The following is a 22,382-nucleotide window of genomic DNA, read 5'->3' as shown; positions in this document are numbered from 1 at the left end:
TTGGGGGTTTAGGTTGAAATCAATTTGGGGGTTTAGGTTGAAATTAATTTGGGGGTTTAGGGGTGACCACCATGGTAACCCCTTTTCTGGCCGGAACTGCGGCGGCAGCAGCAGCGCCACTGTCCCCTCTGGACGTGGCTGAGCACATGGAGGCTCCATAAAGGGGGCAGCCACCAATACTATAAGAAGATTGGCACAAAAGTGAGGTGGTGTGGGTGGCTCACATGGCCAAACAGCCACCGTGGGTGGCGGCACACCACCACCACCCTTTTTAAACCACAATGAAACAAGCTCTTACACTTAAATGATATAAATGGCAGCAAAAAATAAACACATAAAAGTAGAGCACAAACCTTGTTTTTGTCAACTTTATGTGTGGGTGAGGAAGATGATGGCTCTTACTTCTCCTTGCTTCCTTCTTCTTTTTCTTCTACTTCTACTTGCCTCTTCTCTCTTCTTCCTCTTCTTTTTTCTGGTTCTCTCCCTTCTCCTCTTTTTTTACTATTTTTTTTAGTTTATAAGGGTAGTAAAAAATTAGGGTTAGGTTACCCTAACTTGGTTGGGCTAGGGGAAAAAACCCATTTACCACAACCCTTCAAAATCAGATTTTTACACCTTTTTTTTTTATAACAAAAAAGCCTTGGTCAAAATGAGGTATTTACGGTCGTTTATTTAATCTCTCATTCATATTGGACATTCACTTCCTAATAAAATATAATTTATGGCTTCACTTTAATATATATAAATTGTTGGAAACTATCAAAGATGATATCATGTTACTTTATAGTAATGTTAGTAGAGACTCAAGTTCACATGAAACTCTATATCTCAAAGTATAGTCATCATTGTAATATATGATCATCATTTTGTACTTTCTATATGAAAATCATTTGTATGTTCATTATCAACATCTTCATTATAAACTAGTAAGTTGAATTTAATTGTGTGGGACTCTCTATGATAAACAATTGTGTTTCCTTTTAATTTTATCGTAAAGGTTATGTTCTTTATTAGGGTTTTTTAAGTTAAATTTAATTAAATACACAATTAAGAAATGAATACTAAATCTATGGTTTAGCATTTCTTCTCTTTTTATTTAATACTATTTTTTAGTGTGATTAAAAAGACATTATGTAAAATATGACGAATAATATAATATTTCACTTTATAATATTATTGTAATTTATAAATAATTATGTTATAAGCATTACTCTATTTTTTTTTCAAAGTTCATAATACCAATATTTATTATCTATTTTTATTATAAGTTCATAGTATCATTATATTGTAAAACAATTTTCACCTAAAGTTTATTACAAGTCAAAGTCCCTAAAAAATAAAAACAAAAAGAGAAAAAATAGGTATAGCACTAACCCACATAGGTAAGCACGGTTCGTACCCAGTTTTGATACAACTCAATCGATCCAGACTAAAAAATATAGATTTAATAAAATGTATTTAATATAATACTCAAATCCTAGGAATTTTTAAACTTTAATAGGTTGAATCGACCATTTTGACTGGTCTACTCTAGCACACAAGCTAGAAAAATTGTTTGCATTGTGTTAATAAATGCAAAGCTTATTATTTAAGGAATAGAAAATATATAAAAAGCTAACTCCAATATTTCTTGAAAGGATAAAACATTATTATTTTCAAGATAAAGCTCTTTGTTTTTTCATTTTAAACAATATCCTTAGTCGCTTATTAACGTTGGAAGGACTATTTAATATATTCTCATTAAAATTAATTGCTACATTTATTTTATGAAAAAAGTAGGGAGAATTAATTGCATTATTGTTTCAAGAGGATCCATGAGTACATATTTGCTATCCCACTTTTTTATCACATTTGATTGACTAAAAAGTTATTTAAGTTACAATAGTAATTATTAAATATTTTTATGATCAATCATATTTTCTGGCATATGGAGTAATACAAAAGAATGAAATATCAGTAACCCAATAGGGGAGGAGAACGTGTGTTGGGCAGAAAACTGTGTGAGATTTTTAATAAAATTTGAGTTTAATATATATAGGATTTAATATATATACCCATGTTGTTTAAAGATTTATATATAGTGAGTATATTATTTTTCATTTATTTTTTATTTTTCAAAAATCGATGATTAAAAATAAATTGTAAATGATGGACTAAGAATATATAAAACTTTTTCATTGTCATTATTATATATATTTTTTACTCATAAAATTTTGAGTTAATTAAGTCAAAAACATATAGTGTGTTTCTCGCTGTCTCTAGGGTGTAAATGGGTCAGAATAGGACAGTGAAATTAATGTAATCCAACATAAAGTCCCTGAAGTTTATCATTAATAAGCTAGCTGGTTCAATTTAAAATGTAAATAAATTAATTGATTATTCAAATAATTTATAAATGTAAATTAAGTTTATAAGCTTGATACTTAAGACATAAGTACTAATAGTGTAAGCGTCCAATTTTGGTGCAATTCAGTAATCGTATCTAACATAAAGACATAAATCAATTAACACAATTAATTGCAAATTTTATTGCAACAACCAAACTGGTTATAAACAGCTTGTTTCAGTTTAATTTTGTGGTTTCCCTTTTCTTAAATAATGTATCAATTGAAAGTTTAAACTGCTTTCCATTGTTAATAAAAAGAAAATATGTTATTAATTATAGATTGTTGCTCCTTATTAAAATGTTCATTAATGAAATAATTCTTATAAATGTTTATAAAAAAAATATGTTTTAGGATTAATAAAAGATAGAGGAGGGTCATAAAAATACTTCTCATTCTTAAATCATCTTCGCATATTTATGTTACGGTACTTCTATTCATTCAATTAATTCCTAAAATCAATAACAAAAATATTTTTTTAGTTAAATTAGTAAACGATAATAATAAAATCATTTTCACTAATAAATAAATATTTAAATCAATATTTTACACAAAAAATAAAAATGCCTAACCACATCATCAAGTATGGAGGGAAGGTTGCCCCTGAGGGCTTCTTTTCCTTAACTCGTCAATTTGACGGTAGTGTTATACTACTTCTGCTCATAATTAAAACACTTAACCTACAAACAATTCTCTAAGAATTACGTAGCCTAGATTCCTTATTGACCATACGGATACGGGAGCAAAATTTCTCCTTGTGAGACCCAACAAAAAATATAAAATTCTTTGTTCCTTTTAATAATTAATTAATTAACAAAATAATATTAAAGTGTAAAATAAGCCATATGATTTAGTGACGGGTATCATCTAAAACGGGCGGATAGGATGCTAATACATTTCATACCCTATAATCGACTTCCGAACCTAGATATCAAAAATCCAAAGCCCAACGTGACTGGGCTAAAAGATTTTTCTACATTTTTTACCATAGAAGATTTAGTGGTGACTCTAAGAAAATCGTGCAACCGAAAATTGGGCACGACAAGTCCAATTCACAATTAGTAACATATATAATAATTAGTAACATATATAACAAATCAATTTACAATTAATAACATATATAACAATTAGTAACATATATAAAAATTTATGATATATACTAGTTTTAAACCAAATACCATGAAAGTTAGAATATAGGTTCCAAATTATCAAAACATTATGAAAGTAACACATATATAATAATTTAGTAAGTAGTAAGATATATAAAAAAACACCCTGAATCCACTCAACATCTTTTCTATTCGTGCAACCTCACCTATTTTGGTTGACAACTTATTTACAAGTGGTTGGACATAAGCATTGATCTTCCTCATGCACCATTTATCATTTTAACACTCACATGGGCATGATAAAAAATAGGAAATATTAGAAATTTTGGAGTATCATCTAGTTAGCTACAATTTGGGCAATTTGATTATCTAAGAATGATCTAATTTTTAACTCAATTAAGTCTTCTCTTAGACACATTCTTCAATCTGCAAGGATTAAATCTTGACTTTGGATCGATGAATAGATAGAGAAGATTCTATAAAATATTTCAATTAGGTAGCTAATCCTCTAACATGTCTCAATATTGTCTTGTAATTGTTTATGTTACATTGTTGTTCTAATCTTTTCCTTTTGTTACTTTTGTAACTCTTCTCTTAATTTAATAAATTTGCGTTTTTATAATAAAAAACAATAGTATATATAACAATATAGTAACATACATAGCAGTAAAATTGACACAAAATTTGTAATTTAAGACATAAAATTGGCTGAATAATTCAAACAATAGTACAACATTATTCATTATCTTTAATATGTTGTTCAAATTGAAATATTCCTAAATTTTCAAAACCATGAATTAAACCGAACTTAAGTTGTTCCTTAAAAAACCAAACCAAACCGCAAAATCAACCCGAACCATATTTTGTGGTTCGGTTCGGTTCAGTTTTATCCCACCAATCGGCCCAAACCATATACATTTCTTGTTATAGATAGAAACTAGTATTCTTATGTCATATGAGGTAGCATGTGATATAAGACCAATATTTAAGAATTCAACAAAATGACACTTTGTAGTTAACAAATGCCTTTAGAGTATTATTTAGGGAGGTCAAATGAATAATTATACATTGGAACATAATAATGACATATTTTGCATATAGAGACGTAGTGTGTTTGATTTTTAAGTGTCAATTTCCTATTTTTGTATTATTCCTTAAGAATACTCTCAAGGCACTTGTTAAGGAAATGCATTAATAATTATAACAATGATGTTTTAAGAATTTGCTGATCTTCTCATCGAATTTAAATACTTTAAATGTATAAAAGAATTTAGTAATTAACAAGTTGAAATAGTAGTTTATTTTCGTTCTTTAACTCGTTAGATTATAAATTGTTTTAAATGCTAAATCACTCGTGTGATATATAAGTTTAATGGGTTTGAGTTTTGATAACTATAGGGTTTTGAATTAAGTCTATGAATTAAAGGTTACTCAGGACCTGACTTTGGCGTCCAACCCCATATATATGAGAGGAGTTTAATAAGTTACCTATTAATGTACGTATTGTCAGTATAAACATTTATACGCAGTCATAATATCAATTATCATTTATTTTGATTACTTTTTAAAGAGTCAATAATAATTAAATATAAATAATGAATGATACAATAATAATATATAGAACTCATACCTTAATTTTTTTCTCTTATACAAAAATCAAATGAGTTATCTGTCTGTGTGGCATCACTAGCATGTTGCGTATTGTTTTAAATGTATATTAGGTTTAGTGGTAGTAGAGGTGATAATTGTTGGAACAAAGAATAACGAATGGAATGAACAATAATGAAAACAAAATGAATGAAAGAAGGAGAAGAATGCAGATTGAGGAAAGGGGATGAAACAGTGAAGATTTTGCAGGAATTATGCAGAGGAAAAGTGATGTGTGAGAGGAGTGAATATCAATAAATTTTTATTCTTGTGTGTTCTTGTACAAAGTGATAAACATCCCCATGATTCGAAATTTACAAACAACATCAAACTCCTAAACATTTAACTACTCAAAGCAATCGAATCTAATCTTGCAACAAGCCTGGAATTCCTATATTCTTTCTCAAGTCTTTAAACCTATCCATCTTTAAAGGCTTAGTCATAATGTCTACCAATTGAAGCTCACTCTTGCAACGTATGAGCTTGATTCTTCCTTCTGCAACCTGTTGCCTTAAGTCATGGTATCTTGTTTTAATATGCTTGCTTCTGCTATGTGAGACTGGATTTTTGGCTAAATCAATTGTTGATTTACTATCTATCAATAATTCAATTAGTTCTCCACTTTCAATACCAAGTTCCAGCAGCAATGATGATAACCAAATTGCTTGACAAGATGTTGCACAAACTACTATGTACTCAGCTTCACAAGTTGATAATGCCACTACCCTTTGTTTCTGTGAACACCAAGATATAGGAGCACCTGCAACCATGAACACGCCCAATGTGCTCTTTCTATCTAGTATATCTCCACACTAATCAGAGTCAGAATAGGCCATGAGTTGTGAGTTAATCTTCTCATTTTGATGAGGAAGAATAATGCCAAAGTCAAGTGTTCCCCTTAGATATCTCAGAATTCTTTTGGTTGCAACCATGTGAGAGTGTCTTGGATCACTCATGAACCTACTGATCACACCTATACTGAATGATATTTCTGGTCTAAAGTGGCAAATATACCTCAAACTTCCCACAATCTGCCTAAACAGTGTTGCATCCACTCCTGCTTCTTCCTCACAATTATCCAATTTCAAATTCATTTTCGCAAGAGTTTCTGAGGCATTGCAGTTCATCATATTGAACTTATTCAACACCTCAAACAGGTACTTCTTTTGGTGCATGAATAATCATCTCTTGGTGTGTCGAAATTCCAGACCAAGGAAGTATGACAATCTTCCTAAATCTGTCATTTCAAACTCACCCTTTAGGCTTTCCTTCACCTCTTCAATTCCTCTTGAGCTACTACCTGTAATCAGAAGAACATCGACATATAGGCAGATGAACAAGGCACCATGATTTTGATCGATAGGCTTGATGTACACACCATACTCAACTGTGCATTTCTGAAAACCAGAGTCATGTAGAAATTTGTCAATCCTCTTGTTCCATGCAGCATAGAATTCCTATCTTCTTTCCCAAGTCTTTAAACATATCCATCTTCAAAGGCTTAGTCATAATGTCTGCCAATTGAAGCTCACTCTTGCAATGTATGAGCTTGATTCTTCCTTCTGCAACCTGCTGCCTTAAGTAATGGTATCTTGTTTTAATATGCTTGCTTCTGCCATGTGAGACTGGATTCTTGGCTAAATCAATTGCTCATTTACTATCTATCAATAATTCAATTACTTCTCCACTTTCAATACCAAGTTCCAGCAGCAATGATGATAACCATATTGCTTGACAAGCTGTTGCACAAGCTGCTATGTACTCAGTTCACAAGTTGATAATGCCACTACCCTTTGTTTCTGTGAACACCAAGATATAGGAGCACATGCAACCATGAACATGTATCCCAATGTTTTCTTTCTATCTAGTATATCTCCACACCAATCAGAGTCAGAATAGGCCATGAGTTGTGAGTTAATCTTCTCATTTTGATGAGGAAGAATAATGTCAAAGTCAAGTGTTCCCCTTAGATATCTCAGAATTATTTTGGCTGCAACCATGTGAGAGTGTCTTGGATCAGTCATGAACCTACTGATCACACCTATACTGAATGATATTTCTGATCTAGAGTGGCAAATATACCTCAAACTTCCCACAATCTGCCTAAACAGTGTTGCATCCACACCTGCTTCTTCCTCACAATTATCCAATTTCAAATTCATCTTCGCAAGAGTTTCTGAGGCATTGCAATTCATCATATTGAACTTGTTCAACACCTCAAACATGTACTTATTTTGGTGCATGAATAATCCTCTCTTGGTGTGTCGAAATTCCAGACCAATGAAGTATGACAATCTTCCTAAATCTGTCATTTCAAACTCACCCTTTAGGCTTTTCTTCAACTCTTCAATTCCTCTTGAACTACTACCTGTAATTAGAAGATCATCGACATATAGGCAGATGAACAAGGCACCATGATTTTGGTCTATAGGCTTGATGTACACACCATACTCAACTGTGCATTTTTAAAACCAAAGTCATGTAGAAATTTGTCAATCCTCTTGTTCCATGCTCTAGGTGCTTGTCTTAATCCATAGAGTGCTTTCTTGAGTCTTAGCACTTTATTCTCATTTCCTTTGTTGATGAAACTAGGGGGTTGAGACACAAACACCACTTCCTCTTGTTCCATGCTCTAGGTGCTTGTCTTAATCCATAGAGTGCTTTCTTGAGTCTTAGCACTTTATTCTCATTTTCTTTGTTGATGAAACTAGGGGGTTGAGACACAAACACCACTTCCTCTAGTGGACCATTGGGAAAAGCTGACTTGACATCCAATTGACACAACCTCCATTTCTTACAACTAGCTAAGGCCACCATAAGTCTCACAGTTTCCAATCTAGCCACTGGTGCAAAGACCTCAGAGTAGTAGTACAGTCCTTCTTTTTGCATAAACCATTTGGCCACAAGCCTTGCTTTATGCTTTGCTATAGACCCATCAGGTTTTAACTTGACCTTGAAGATCCATTTGACATCTATAGGAGTTTTCTGATCTAGAAGGGTCACCAATTCCCATGTGCCATTCTTCTCTATTGACTTGATCTCTTCTAGCATAGCATCTCTCCAAATATTACTAGAGATTGCTTCTTCAAAGCTCACTAGCTCAACATCAGCAAGTAGAGCCATGTGTTGAACCAAATCTCCATCTATATTGATAGCACCATCAGAATAGAGGTGAAAGTCTCTAAGTCTAGATGGAGCATTCCTTTGTCTTCTTGGTCTTTCATTAATTCCCTGTTGCACATCACTTTGTGCATCTATATGTTCTTCTTCTCTCATCAATTCATCGTTCTCCCAATCTAGATGCAGACTAGCCATAGGAATAGTGTTGTCTTGAGACCATTTCCATGATTCAGATTCATCAAAGTGCACATCTCTACTGAATACAACTTGCTGGTTTATAGGGTTTTACAATTTATATGAAGCAGTGGGATTATATCCAATGAAGATCATTGGTTCACTCTTGTTATCTAGCTTCTTTCTTCTTTGATCTGGGATATGCCTATAGCAAAGTGAGCCAAATATCCTTAGATGTTTCACATAAGGTTTTACTCCTGGCCAAACTTCTTCTAGCACTACTGAATTCAACATCTTCGTAGGACATTTGTTCAAAACAAATGTAGCAGTGGTGGTTGCTTCTCCCCAAAAGTTGTGTGGAAGATTCTTGGTCTTCAACATACTCCTAACCATGGTGAGGATTGTTCTATTCCTTCTTTCTGCAATTCCATTGTGTTGCTCCTTGCAGAATTCAGCAAACTCCCTTGATGTGTACTCACCACTACCATCTATTCTAAGGATCTTTATGCTCCTCCCATATTGCTTTTCTACCAATCTCTTGAAGTCCTTAAAGATTGAGAAGACTTCACTCTTGAGTTTGATTAGATAAATCCACAACTTTCTTCTCAAGTCATCTATGATGATACAAAGTACTTGTTGCTTCCTAGTGATGGAATATCAAATGGTCAACAAACATCATAGTAGATTATGTGCAACAAGTCATTTGCTCTTGAGGCTGTGTATGAGCTGAAATAATTTATTGGATGCTTGCTAATAAGGCAATTATCACACACCTTCCTTGGAAGATCTATTGAGGGCAATCCTAGAACCATGTCTCTAGTTTTCAACATTCTCAAATCTCTAAAGTTCAAATGCCCAAATCTTAGATGTCAAAGCCAAGAATCCTCTGATAGTGTCATAGTAGATAGGCACTAAGATTCCACTGTTGCTAAACTGATTTAGAATGTTTTGTTTGAAGCCATAATTGCCCTCATGACTAGTTTCTTCTTCTGATCATAGATTTCCAAGAATCCATTGAGTAGTTCCATGGAAAATCCTTTCTCCAACAGTTGTCCCATACTGATCAAGTTGCTTCTCATGTTTGGCACATACAACACATCAGTGATCATGGCATGCTTGTCATCCTTTCTCTTGATCAAAACATCATCAGTGCCTTTAGCTTGAATGACCCTATTGTCAGCAAATCTAACATTGTTCTTTCTCTTTTCATCAAAATTAACCAACCACTCTCTGTGTCTAGTCATATGGCTTGAGCAACCAGAATCTATATACCATGTATCATTGTTCTTGCTAACTTGGATTGTAACCATCATGAGCAAGAGAGGTTGATCATCATTTTCTGTCTCAACCTCTTCTTTTGCCATATGTGATTCATTGTGTTGTCTGCTTCTATTATTACTTTGGCTAGGTGAGGCTTTGTATTCATTTGAGAAGTAGTCAATTTTGCCACAATTGAAGCACTTTATCTTCTTCCTATCCATTGCATTTCTACCTCCTCTCCATTGATTGAATCCCCATCTCTTGATTGAGCCTTCTGATTCATCAATGTCCATTCTTTCTTGATCTCTTTGTTGAGAATTCTTGAAATTTCCACCTCTGAAATTTCTTCCTCTACTTCTACTTCTATGAGCTTGTAAGGCCTGCTCAACAGGTCTTTCTATAGATCTTTCCATGAGCCTTTGTTCATGTGCCTCAAGAGAACCTTGAAGATCTTCCACCTTCATTTATTCTAGTCTTTTGGACTCCTCAATTGCCACTACAATATGGTCAAAATTTGGAGTTAAAGTGCGAAGGATCTTCTCAACAATGGACTGATCAGAAATCTTCTCTCCACAAGCTTTCATTGAATTTGTATGAGTGACAATTATGTTAAAGAATTGAGTCACCTTCTCATTTGCATCCATCTGCATCAATTCATATTGTCTTCTTAAATTTTGCAATCTCACATTCTTCAATTGTTCTGCTCCTTGATTGCAAGCTTCAAGAATCTGCCATGCCTCCTTCGAATTTGCAGCACCAGAAATCTTCTCAAATTGTGCTTCATCCACATACTGATGTAGGAGGAAAATTGCCTTGCAATCATTCTTCTTGTTCTCCCTATACACCTTCCTTTGTTCTTCTGTTGCACCTTCAGCAAGAATTGGAAAACCTTGTTCAACAATTTTATCTACATCTTGATATCCCGTTAGTGCCTTCATTTGCACTCTCCATCGGTTCCAATTCTTGCCATCAAGAACTGGTGCTGGGAAATTTCCACTGTTTTGTCCCATGATTTTCAAATATGATTGATGATGATGAAGGTGTATTCTTGGATCTTTGAACCTTGCTCTTGATACTAATTTTGTTGGAACAAAGAATAACAAATGGAATGAACAAGAATGAAAACATATTGAATGAATGAAAGAAGGAGAAAATTGCAGATTGAGGAAAGGTGATGAAACAGTGAAGATTTTGCAGGAAATTATGTAGAGGAAAAGTGATGTGTGAGAGGAGTGAATATCAATGAATTGCTATTCTTGTGTGTTCTTGTACAAAGTGATAGTTAGGATTTACTATTTATAGAAACCCTTAACTAACTTAACTAAATTTTGAATCACACTTTTAAAAGTAATGACAGCAATGATGTGTGGTGGAAATGGACTTCTTTCTAATATTGGACTCTTTAATATTGGAAATGTGGAGGGGAGATTTTTTCAAAATATTTAATTTAAAAAAATATGGATCATTGAAATTTTATTTTTGTTATGTGTTACAATCTTACCTATGCACTGACCTATTCAATAATGTTGATGAGCCAACTTTGTGGTGAGGATGGTTGTGGAAGTTCGGAAGCGACGATTGATTAGATTAGTGGGGATGGCAATGATTAGATGATGATATGACAAAATTAACTATATGATGGTGGTTATAGTGATCATTACATTATAGCAATATTGATATGGCGATGTGGCACATAGTGGTGACCATAACAAAAGTAATAAAATAGTGGTGGCATAGTGTAGTATTACTATAATAAGTGTTATCACGTCCTAATTTTCGGCTACGTGACCTTCTGGAAGTTACTACTATGTTTTTTTGCTATTAAAACATATAACTCTACTTAAGCTCAAATTAGATAAAATGATTTTTGAGTTAGAGATTTCGAGCTTGGGAATCGATTACTGATGTTGATGAATAAATTTGTTTGATAAAAAATTGGTTGATTTATATTTATTCAGTTTAAGAAGAGTGAAACAGTAGAAAAAAAATGTTTGCATTGTATCTTAAAGAGGTTTAAAAATATTAAAATTTTGTTCTCTTGAAGGAGGGCGAAGCAACAGAAACTAATGTTGTCTGCACCGCATCCCATCTTAAGGAGATATTTGAATATATTTATAATACTTTTACTTAAAATAATATTTATTTTAAAAAAAAGTAATGTCTTTTATTTAGTATATATAGAATATGTGAATTATTATTATCGTTGTTGTTTGCCAATTATTAATTAAATTTAAAATATTTTATTGCCAATTAAGAATTAAATCAAATAAATAGAAGTGTAATAACATGATCATTTGAAGATGATAAAAGATGAGAAGTGAAACCACGAGTCCATGACCCTCCTTCATCTTTAATTAATCCTAAAAATTATATTTTCTAAATAAACAACGATAAGAAAAGTATCATACAAAAGATATTTTTAAAGCAAATAGTCTCATTAATTATCATTTTTATTATAGTGATTCAGATCTAAATTAACATATAGTGAGAGAGAAATTATTTATTGGATAAAAATTTGGTTTAAAATTATATTTAATAATAAAATACGTTGTAACATCTATGCAAATATTTCTTCACTTACGTTGTTATTAGATATTAAAAAAATATAACTAATAACCAAAAAATATATTTAACTAATTAAATTGATATTTTTCTTAATAATTAGTGCAAAGTTGTTGTTTCTAATTGATTTGTATATGCATTTATTACTTGGATCTTTATTTATTAACCAAACGTCTTTTCTTTTTATGTTACTGATTTGTACTATTTTCATTTTTTATTAGATTATTATTATTTTTATTATTATTATTATTATTAAGTTATCTATGATACTTGTCTTAAAACAAGATTGGTAAATCTATCTTATAAACCATAAGTTGCCCAATAACCAATAGAAAACATTGTATCATAGAGTATATCATTATTTGCAAAATAGTATATCCTCTTACAAATTCTTTGATAGAATATATGGTTCATTAGAAAACGAATAAGATAAGATATAATAGTTGATTATTTAAATTTAATAATTGATATTGCATTAGTATTTCTAAAATGTTCTTATGTTATAAGATAATAACACTTGTATAGTCATCATCACCTTAACTGACTTTATTTTCTTCAAATAGTGTGTTGTTTTATAATAGGGTAAGGAATTCAAAAGTTATCTTTTAATCTAGTCTTATTCTTAATTCTTAGGATTAGAATAGCTTATAGCTTAATTCCTTGATAGTACACACTTTTGTTTCCTATCAATTTGTGCTTTCATTTGCATCACAATGCCTCCTATAACTATGGATGATGCTCTCTTGTTCATAAACAAAAAGTTTCAACAATTCTGGAATGAAGATAATGCAAGGCATGAATCTGTTCTCAAGACCCTTGTCAACCTTAACCATAAGGTAACAAGTCTAAGCATCATTCCTTCATACTCAACATATGCAGTCCCATATTATGTTTCAAACGCAACATCAATTTCCTCATCAAATTCTAATGATGCACCCACCTCACCAATCTTCTATTATGTTTCCAAACAAGCAATAGACAGCTTTGATGCCTTCATCTACATTGCTGAAATGTCATGCATTCTATTCAACAAGTAACTCACATAACTGAAAGGATAAGATAAGAGAAACGATGATGAGATTTGAGAAGCACACGAAGAAGAGAGTCCATATTTGTGTCGGTCATGACTATATCATGTACCTCTTCTAGCAACTGCCTTCCATCACCATGTTCTTCCTCAATGGTGTCTATTGTTGCCTTATTCACGTTGCTAATAAATGGGGACAAGCTTTTGGTGCATTCGATGGTTACTAATCTGGAAAATAATTTGGGCTTTTAACTACTCAAATATTTTGGTCCAATCTTATGTTTGTGGACAAAGTCAAATGTGTTGAAGAAGAAAATGACATTCTTTTAAATTTAATGGACCATATCATTAGATCTTTAGGCCAATTATCTAATATTGAGGATAATGTTGATTTTAAAGAGGTCAGAAATAATAAGATATATGTTATAATGTTTTTTATGCTTTTCATTAGACAATGAATGTTATAGGATATGATATTTGATTATTTAAATTTAATAATTGATATTACATTAATATTTATAAAATGTTCTTATATAGTAAGATGATGGTACTTGTATAATTATCATACTTGTATGATAATCATCAGTTTTGATGACTTTATTTTTTTAAATAGTGTATTGTTCATCTATAATGGGGTAATGAATTGAAAAGCTATATTTTAATCTAGTCTTATTATTAATTCTTAGGAGTAGAATAGCTTAGAGCTTAATTTCTTGATAGTAGGCATTTTTGTTTCTTATCATCCTTCTAAGCCATAAGAAAAGTAAAACATGTTAGAAATTGACACTTTATTTATTAATGATTTCTTTACAAGTGCATGTCACTTTCTTATATTTAGAATTATTTGTAGGAGGATATATCATTACTTTATGTCATTTATGTTTTCAATTTTATTTTGAAGGTTATGTATCTAAAAGAAATAAAGCACATTGAATTTATTTTATATATTTAAATTGAAACCATACCTACTAAGTGGGTAGCTTTTATTTTCAAATCTAACCAACATATACCTTTTTAATTTTTATGGACGAATGATAAGCAAAACAAAACAATTAACCGAAGTTAGAGGCTAGAAGAAAATACTCCAAAAAGGTTATAACGAATTGATCAATGCTAGTAACGCACTATTCACTCAGCTTCCAACATATAAATATGCTCAATGAACACACAAGAAGAATACTCAGTCAAAACTATATGCTTATAATGTTGGAAATATACAAACTGAACACTAATGTGTTAGATAACTAACAAAATAGAATAATTGCATCTTGAGAAGTAAATTAATAGAGTTTGAGGAAAATCATTCATTCTAAAAATCTTCTTCAGATTTCTGTCTCTGGGGTATACCTTAGTGATGCAGTAAAACTTTGATGGACCCTTCTTGTAACCATAATATGCCAAAACTTCAAAGTATATTACCATAGACAAAACAATCACACTCCTCAGAAGTCAGAACCTACCCTTTTATAGTTGAGAGAAACCAAGCAAAGCTGAATGTGTTAAGTAAATTTGTCAACACTTGCCATGTGAATTGGTAAAAAGACAGCATTGCTTGAACTGTTAATATCCATTTCCAGTTTTCTGGGATTTTTTACCGAAATTTGATACGTTGCAGTGCGGACAAACGTACTCCAGTCCATCCGTTTTAGCATAATCCTGCAATTCCTCGTAAGGATGTCAAAAACAAATAAGATGAAGCTTTCATTTCGCATTCTGTGTCTGTCACACATTTAGTTGCAATTTATAGCTGTCTGAAAATATCATTAGGATATTAAAGGACACTAAATCTACATACACTTATTAAGTTAATGTTTAGTAACTATGAGATCATGAGTTCAAATCCTGGAAACAACCTATCCGCATGCAGGAATAAGGTTGCAGACATCTACACTCATCAGACCCCAAAAGATGGGAGCCTCGTGCAATGAGCACCCTTATTTCCGTTTTTTTATTATTCTTCACTTTGCATCAAGTTTAAGTCACAAGCAAGGTCGAAACTGCAATAATCCTTTTTTTTTAAATACAACCTGCCCCTTCTAATATCAGTCATACCACAAAAGAATAACCTATACTGATATGAATGTCTTATATTCCCAAGGATTAAAAATATAAGGTAAATATCTCTATTTGAAGGGCTTTTTATTAAGCACGCAAATGCAACTATTTACAGATGAAGTTAAAAAGGGGCTTGAATCGTAGACAAATTTAGTAATACCTTAAATGCTCCAAGTCCCTGCCGCCTATCACAGCCGAAGTGGGCCCATTCACCACATATACCACAGTTCACCCAGTCACCGGCTGCACTACTGTTGCCCCCATATGAAAGATAAATAATAGTCAATAAAACAGGACTTGGTGACCTCCATTATATATATATTATATATATAGAGAGAGAGAGAAGGAGAGGGAGACCTGTGACACAACAAGCAGCACTCTCCATCGACGTCATCGTGAGCTAATTCATATTCTAAAAGATAAGTTTCGTAATGTCTTTTGAGTGTATTGCCAACACCCTGATTAGCAAAAAGAAATGATTAATGTCTACAAGCTTCAACAGAATAAAGGATCTAGAAGATATATCCTGAAGTTCCAAGTTTGAGAAAGTTGTAACAATTACAAAGCAAGCACAGCCAAAATACAACTAAAAGCAAAATAACTTCATGAGTTTCTTTTCCAGTTGGTAAAACAAATGCAATTGAAAAGAACCTATTACTATTCTGATGCTTTAGACTGGAATCACAAAAATGGTAACATGGCTTAATTGCCCTTCCAAAGATGACACATAGGACCATGTAAGTTGCATTTTAGGTGACTATAGCAAATTGAGTAGTTGGCTCTCCATAGATACTCCATTTCTAAGTGAGCATTTGTGTCGACAGTTTAACGAGAAAAAAATGTGTATACTGACAATGTATGAGTTTTATACATTATCACTGCATTATCCATCATTTATGTTTAATTATCATTGACTTTTCAAAAAAAGTAATACAAATCAATGAAGATTATGTACTGAGTGTGTATAAATCTCCAGTACATAGATAATACACTCTAGTTTAATATACTTATAATGGCACTCACTAAATCACTATGATAATTGCATTTAAGGAATCACCTGATCCTCAAGATTAAATATAAACAGCATATAAAATACAGTAGTTTCTGGAATGGGGAGGGGGATACTATAATGTGGTTGTTAACTAAACCAATGCTTCATATGAACAAAAGGATAACATATTAGCAACATTGAGGTGACAAGAACCCACATTTCATCTAAGAAAAAGTTCATTGTCCCATAAAGAATGAAGGTATCTTAAACATTCATTATCGGATGAATAAAGCTCTGAAGGCAAGTTAGGTAGGAAGGCTAGGAAGTGAGTCAAGTGACGACGTCTTAGCAGAAAAGTCCGGTCTGACGTAGCTTTGGTTCGGGATTCTATTACTCTTTTCTTGTCGCACATTAGCAATAGTTATTAAAGGATCATTCCTATAGAATTCATGTATATGACTATCCAGCAAGGGGAGAACGATCTCAGACTATTCATATATATATATATGCATACAATGCCAGGAAAGGAAATGTCTCATTAAGGGAAAGAAAAAGAATTAAGATCCAAATTCATACAGTCATTCTGTGTGTTAAAGTGTGATTGCGCATCTTTGAGAAAACTTGTCCTTTCCAATTGATTCCATTCCCAACATGAAAGCCTCCTCTTGAAACCACCTGAAATGCTCAAGGTTTTTACTTACAGTTTCTAAACTACTACGCAGTTAGCTTTCCATAGTTGAATGTCATACCTCTCTATACAAGTTGAAAAGGTCAAGGCGTTTTGCATTCAGAACAGCATCAGGGAACCCGGCAAGCCCACCTTGTGGAATGAGACGAGTATGTCCCCGAAGCATCAGAAACTGCATTACATCCCTCAGGAAATCCTCCTGCCAGAAAATGTACAAGGAAGAAAAGGAAACAGATAGAGGCTTAGACACAGATTTGACAAATTACATCAAATAATATCCGGAGCTGGGTCACAGTCACGCATAGCATGATATCAAAGACTATGGTAAATGCTAACGAGAGAATATGTGGAAATCACCTCTAAGCAAGCTCGTATTGGAGCTCTCCCACAACCATGCTTTTTCATAGGTAGCGGATTCAAAGAAATAATCTGATGGGCTTGAAATGAGTTTGACACAGACTTCCTATGTGTAACTGTATTAGAGCCTACAACATTATGCTTAACAGGAACAAGTAACTGATTTGATTTTCCAATATCTCCGTCATATCTTTCAGCCTCAGAAAATCCAGAAAATGGGAGAATCTTGTGACGATTAGATTGAGGGATTGGCCTCATTGCAGCCAAATTTAATTTCTGTCTATAACTACCGACATCCTCAACTTCCATCCCACTAGCATTCATAGATTTTGTTCTAGAGCATGGTAAAGATCTTTTTCGACTAGGTGCTGGAGGCTTCAGCCAACTAGGATACCCAGAGACAATGGGATCGTTAGGACGGTTTTCTTTCTCCTGCCTAGTACAAAAGAAAAGGAGACGATCGGCATCATCTTGATTAAAAGATGCAACAGGCAGTCCTTGAATACTAGCAACTCCCAACATAACTAGGCTGCGGTATGACACATTTGGTGCAAGCTGTCGCAAAACCTATGAACAAATACCAAAAAGCAATAAGTCAAAAGATATGGTCTCAGAATTGATTTTTATATAGAAAAGGTCTCAAAAATAAAATAAATAAAGACGACAACAAATCTCATGCCATTACAACATACAATGCCTAAAAGATCAAACCAATTTGATGGAGGGGTTATTTTCTTGGGTTCAAACTTCCCACACAAAATGCAATGACTTACTTGTGCACTCAACTTACTTTGTTAGGAACCAAAATCACAGAACAGTAAATAGAACAGTGAATAAATAATAGGAAAGGTGTATTATTGAATGGGAAAAAGGAAAGTTACAGAGGTATAGAACCTACTGCAAGAAAGCACAATGCTCATATAGATAGCTAACAGCTCTCCATTCCATTCTTAACAAACTTAGCTAAACACCGAAAGATGATGCCCTCCTCTCACTCACACAACATATAACCGAATTCTACTACCTTCGGCACACAAACCTTCCCTCTTCTCTCTCTGCTAAGTACTCACACAACGTATTACCGAATTCCACTACCTTCGGCACCACAAACCTACCCTGTTCTCTATCTGCTAAGTCACAATTCCCTTTTGTCCCTTTTCTTCTTTCTCTCATACACTCTCCAGACCTTAGGTCTAGCTGACGTACGATGTGTCAGCTGCTCTTTCATCCCACTAAGCTCTTGGGTCCTAATATACTTTTTTCACTATATGCCAGTATAGCATCTTGCAAATCCATGCATCCTTTTGCCATTAACATACCAAGTTGATTCAAGTAACGAAGTCATTATATTAACAAATGGAAGCAAAGGGCTTCCATTTAAACCATTTCTTTTGATAAAAAACAATTTTTAAGAGCTGCTAACTTATATTTTAGAAAGCTATAACCAACAGAAGAAGCCTTGAGAAACAACATTTAACCTGTGAAGCCCATGTAGGAACTCGTATACAGACTTCAAACACACTGGATCCACAGGCTACCGAGGCTGATCTTCGAGGCTCAGAAGAAGATAATTTGCTTTTTTGATCATTAAGAAATGCCTGGACAAGCTGAATCTTCTCGATGAGCTCTTTTTTAATGTGGTTCTCTAAAAGCTGAGGATATACCCGAAAAGAAAGGAGAAAAAGACTGGTGCGTAAGTAAAAAGTTAATAAGAGAACATATGTTAAAGGTCAAACACTGGAAGCATAATTCACCCTTGCCTGATCATTAAAACAAGTATCTGCACTACCGGATACCAAAAGTGATATATGCGCAGAACTACTTGTAGATATATCGCAACGCATGGTCACCACACCACGTGAAAATGTTCCAGCTTGAAGAGGAGGTGGTGGAGCACTACAAAAAATACAACAGTAAAAGAAATTAGCAGAGTAAGATGCTAAGTAAAAGACAAAAACAAGGCGTAACAGTTACAACTAAAGATTAGAAGTCCTAAAAGTAGGGCAACTATGGATGATTCTGACAGTCACTAATAATATTTCAGCCACCTAAAAATCATACCACCCACTGAATCATACAACATAATGGAAAACACAGTGTATCAGCTGTCACAAACATCAAATACCTGGTCCTGTTGTGAAGTTTACATCCACGTATCTGTGGAAATGCCAGTGAAAACAGAGAAACATGCATGAGTAACTAAAAGAAAATTTTAGTAAGATACCTGAAGAAACAGTTACTACATTAGAATGAATAGACCAGCTTTTCATTATGCCATTGATTTAAGGAAATATTTATATACCACTGAATCTTTTAGCTGTCATTGGTTTCGGATAACAGTTGCTTTTGGTATGTTAATGGTGAAACCTGACCCAATTTAAGAACAAGAATGGTAGTGGAACTTGTTGTTAACTGTTCCATGCAACTACCTCGAGTATTATGTACATAGTGTTGCCTCGACATGCTGAAAATGCAATAAGACTTAACTATTTTCTTCAATGATGACAGTATCGCTTCTAGTTATGTGAAAGCTTGCACAATTTATCTACATATTAGTTTATAACAATCACAACGAATCCTTCATAAGGGTCCCCATATTATGAGTTATATGGGTAATTGTAATTATGATTCAAAAAAGGGGATGATCAAGCATCCAGAAAGAAACAACAGATAATCCAATAACTGCTAATAAACATATGCAACAAACTTACTTCAGTACACAGGAGAGCGTTGAGTCCATCCTCTAGTGGCCCCAATAAACAAGCATCCTTTTTGGGAGGAAAGATAAGAATTGAAATCAGTTTATAACAGATAGAACACGAGAGAAATAATAGCAATAACCTTTTTTTGAAAATTACCAATGTGCAGGGAACTCCGCAAACAAGAACATTCATGTTCACATCATCATCATATATCTTTACAGAAGAAATAGTCTCGGGTGAACTTTCATCCTCCTCCTCCTTCATGTCTGCTTCGCATGGACCAATATCAATGTTGGGAGGGTCCCCAAGAATTTGTGGCCCAAACTCGGCATCACTCTTCAGGCCGTTAGAAGGTAAGATGTTGTTTTGTACACAGTATAGTCTAAAAGATGCAAGAGCAAGCTGGAAAGCATCCCATGTATGGCTTGATGTACTACAGAGGATAACATCAAATAAACAATTATGAGAAACAAATATTATTTAACATAAGGACATGCTATAGTGACTAAACAAGTAACTTCTAACACATTCTTAAGTAAATAACCAACAAGACGTTGGTCTAGTGGTGTAAGGCCCCACTGGATCCCCAGATAGGCCAAAGGTTCAACTCCTGGGAACGACACTTGTTGGGAGGGTCAGCTATGCACCCAAAAGGGATTAGTTCATTACCCATAGGTTGAGGGGATACCCTTGATTATACCAAAAAAAGTAAATAAAAGAAACCTGATAAACTGTATCCAATTGTTGAAACTTGCCACATGCAATACACAAACCAAAATACAGGTGCTAGTAATATGTTCTTGTCACTACACTTCTCATGCCATTGCTTCATTAGCAGATGAAGTTGATCAGTAAAAAATGTGGTGACAGTCATTCTACAATTTTTATCCGGGAAAGAACAGAAACACGAACAGAATTTGATATATGAAAGGCTTGACGGGAAAGGTGGTAGATGAATATACCTCTGTGCCACTGAGAAAAAAGCTTGATGAAAATGAGAAGCTGCATATTTTGAAAATTCATTTTTCCAATAGATTGTATAAGGAACTCCCTGTCAGACAAAATATGAAAATACCTTACTAAATTACTATTCTTTAGAAAAGGAACATAAAAAGTAAAAACCCATATCTTGTAAAAACCATTCTATTTCTCATATCTTTCTCTCTTTTCACTCTCTTTCTCACATATTTCTCTTTTATCTAAAACAACTTATCTTATTTTCATATCTAATTTAAAGAAAAACAAAACTATGTAGATTGTCTGCTATAAAAGTAACCTTAAAATGAAGTGCCTCTGCCAACTTTTCTCCTTTAGGAGTTTCCAAATAAACCTGTAAAAACAACATGCATTAGGTTTTGGACATTGAAAGTTAAGTTATCAATATGAAACAGCCATGGAAAAAAACTATCCAATAACACTCACGGTATTAGGTAATTTGGAAGAAAATAATCCACATAAGGCTTCTGGAACAGACAGGTCAAAATCATCCCATGCAAGAGACCCAATTTCTCCACTACCTTGCAGCTGTTCGCCTTGCAGGTAAACAAAATCTGGCTGCAGTTGTTCAAGAACTCGGCCGAGTTCATCAGCAGTAGGTTTGGTCAAAACTTTAACCTGAATTTACATACAATGTGAACATTGCACTTCATTTAGAAAATTTTCTTAAACAAAAGCAAATTTTAACACCAATATAAACTCGGCGATCACCTGAAGATGGCCGGAGGAAGAAAGGTCTGGAAAGGGGTAAAGTGATTGTTCCTCAGAAGTAGCATTCTGCTTCTGCTTTAGCTTATTGTCATGTGAATTATCACTTAGAATAGCAAGTAGACTACAATGCCGTGAAGAACCCTGAGAATATAACATCATTGATGCATGATACAACCAAATTTCACCAGTTATATATCCAAAAAGGAAGGGAGAAAAACCCTCACTTCACATAAACCTAAAATCTCTGCAAAAATGCCTCTAACTACAAATTCATAGAACACCAAAACAACTATCTAATATGAAAAATCCACCAAGAAAGAAGACAAGAATGAAAAAAATTGAACTTTGTCCCACAAGTAACCCTAGGATTGGGAATAACAACAGAAACTCAGAGATTGAAGAAAAGGGTAGCGACCCAGATCAAAATGAAGCGAGAATCTTCGACCCAAATGGTTAAATCGAAGAAATCAGAAGAGAAAACCACGCCCCCAAATCGAAACAATGCCTAGAAAAGTTTAAAAGTAAATTGAGGAACCCTATGGTATTGAATATATATGATAACATTAGATCAAATTATTAATCTTTCTCACAAAACCAAA

At 33.4% G+C, this 22,382-nt stretch overlaps 3 protein-coding genes across 3 annotated transcripts in view; all 3 read right to left on the bottom strand.

Moving 5' to 3' along the window:
* Window positions 1-5,910, bottom strand: part of LOC109342423 — a 13,645-nt gene extending 7,735 nt beyond the window's left edge. The window contains exons 1-2 of the mRNA XM_019580409.1: window positions 5,593-5,910; window positions 121-267 (exon numbers count right to left, since the gene is read on the bottom strand). Of these exons, the coding sequence (XP_019435954.1) occupies window positions 121-267; window positions 5,593-5,910 (465 nt within the window). The remainder of the gene's footprint in view (window positions 1-120; window positions 268-5,592) is intronic.
* Window positions 9,373-10,158, bottom strand: LOC109342422. Its single transcript, XM_019580408.1, has one exon. The coding sequence runs from the start codon at window positions 10,156-10,158 to the stop codon at window positions 9,373-9,375; it is 786 nt and encodes a 261-aa protein (XP_019435953.1).
* Window positions 14,444-22,382, bottom strand: LOC109343619 (AT-rich interactive domain-containing protein 4-like). Its single transcript, XM_019582009.1, has 15 exons — window positions 21,784-22,382; window positions 21,499-21,690; window positions 21,353-21,406; window positions 21,039-21,127; window positions 20,233-20,509; window positions 20,086-20,142; window positions 19,500-19,531; window positions 19,135-19,270; window positions 18,853-19,026; window positions 17,375-17,941; window positions 17,079-17,216; window positions 16,906-17,004; window positions 15,696-15,796; window positions 15,499-15,589; window positions 14,444-14,939 (listed from the first exon to the last, which is right to left on the bottom strand). Exons 1-15 carry the CDS (start codon window positions 21,940-21,942, stop codon window positions 14,844-14,846), a joined length of 2,262 nt encoding a protein of 753 aa, XP_019437554.1. The 5' UTR covers window positions 21,943-22,382; the 3' UTR covers window positions 14,444-14,843.

This window comes from Lupinus angustifolius, chromosome LG03, assembly GCF_001865875.1.
Source record: "Lupinus angustifolius cultivar Tanjil chromosome LG03, LupAngTanjil_v1.0, whole genome shotgun sequence".
In the NCBI taxonomy this organism is placed as follows: domain Eukaryota; kingdom Viridiplantae; phylum Streptophyta; class Magnoliopsida; order Fabales; family Fabaceae; genus Lupinus; species Lupinus angustifolius.
Note: the sequence above shows the minus strand (reverse complement) of the source record. Positions and strands in the feature narration are given on the sequence as shown.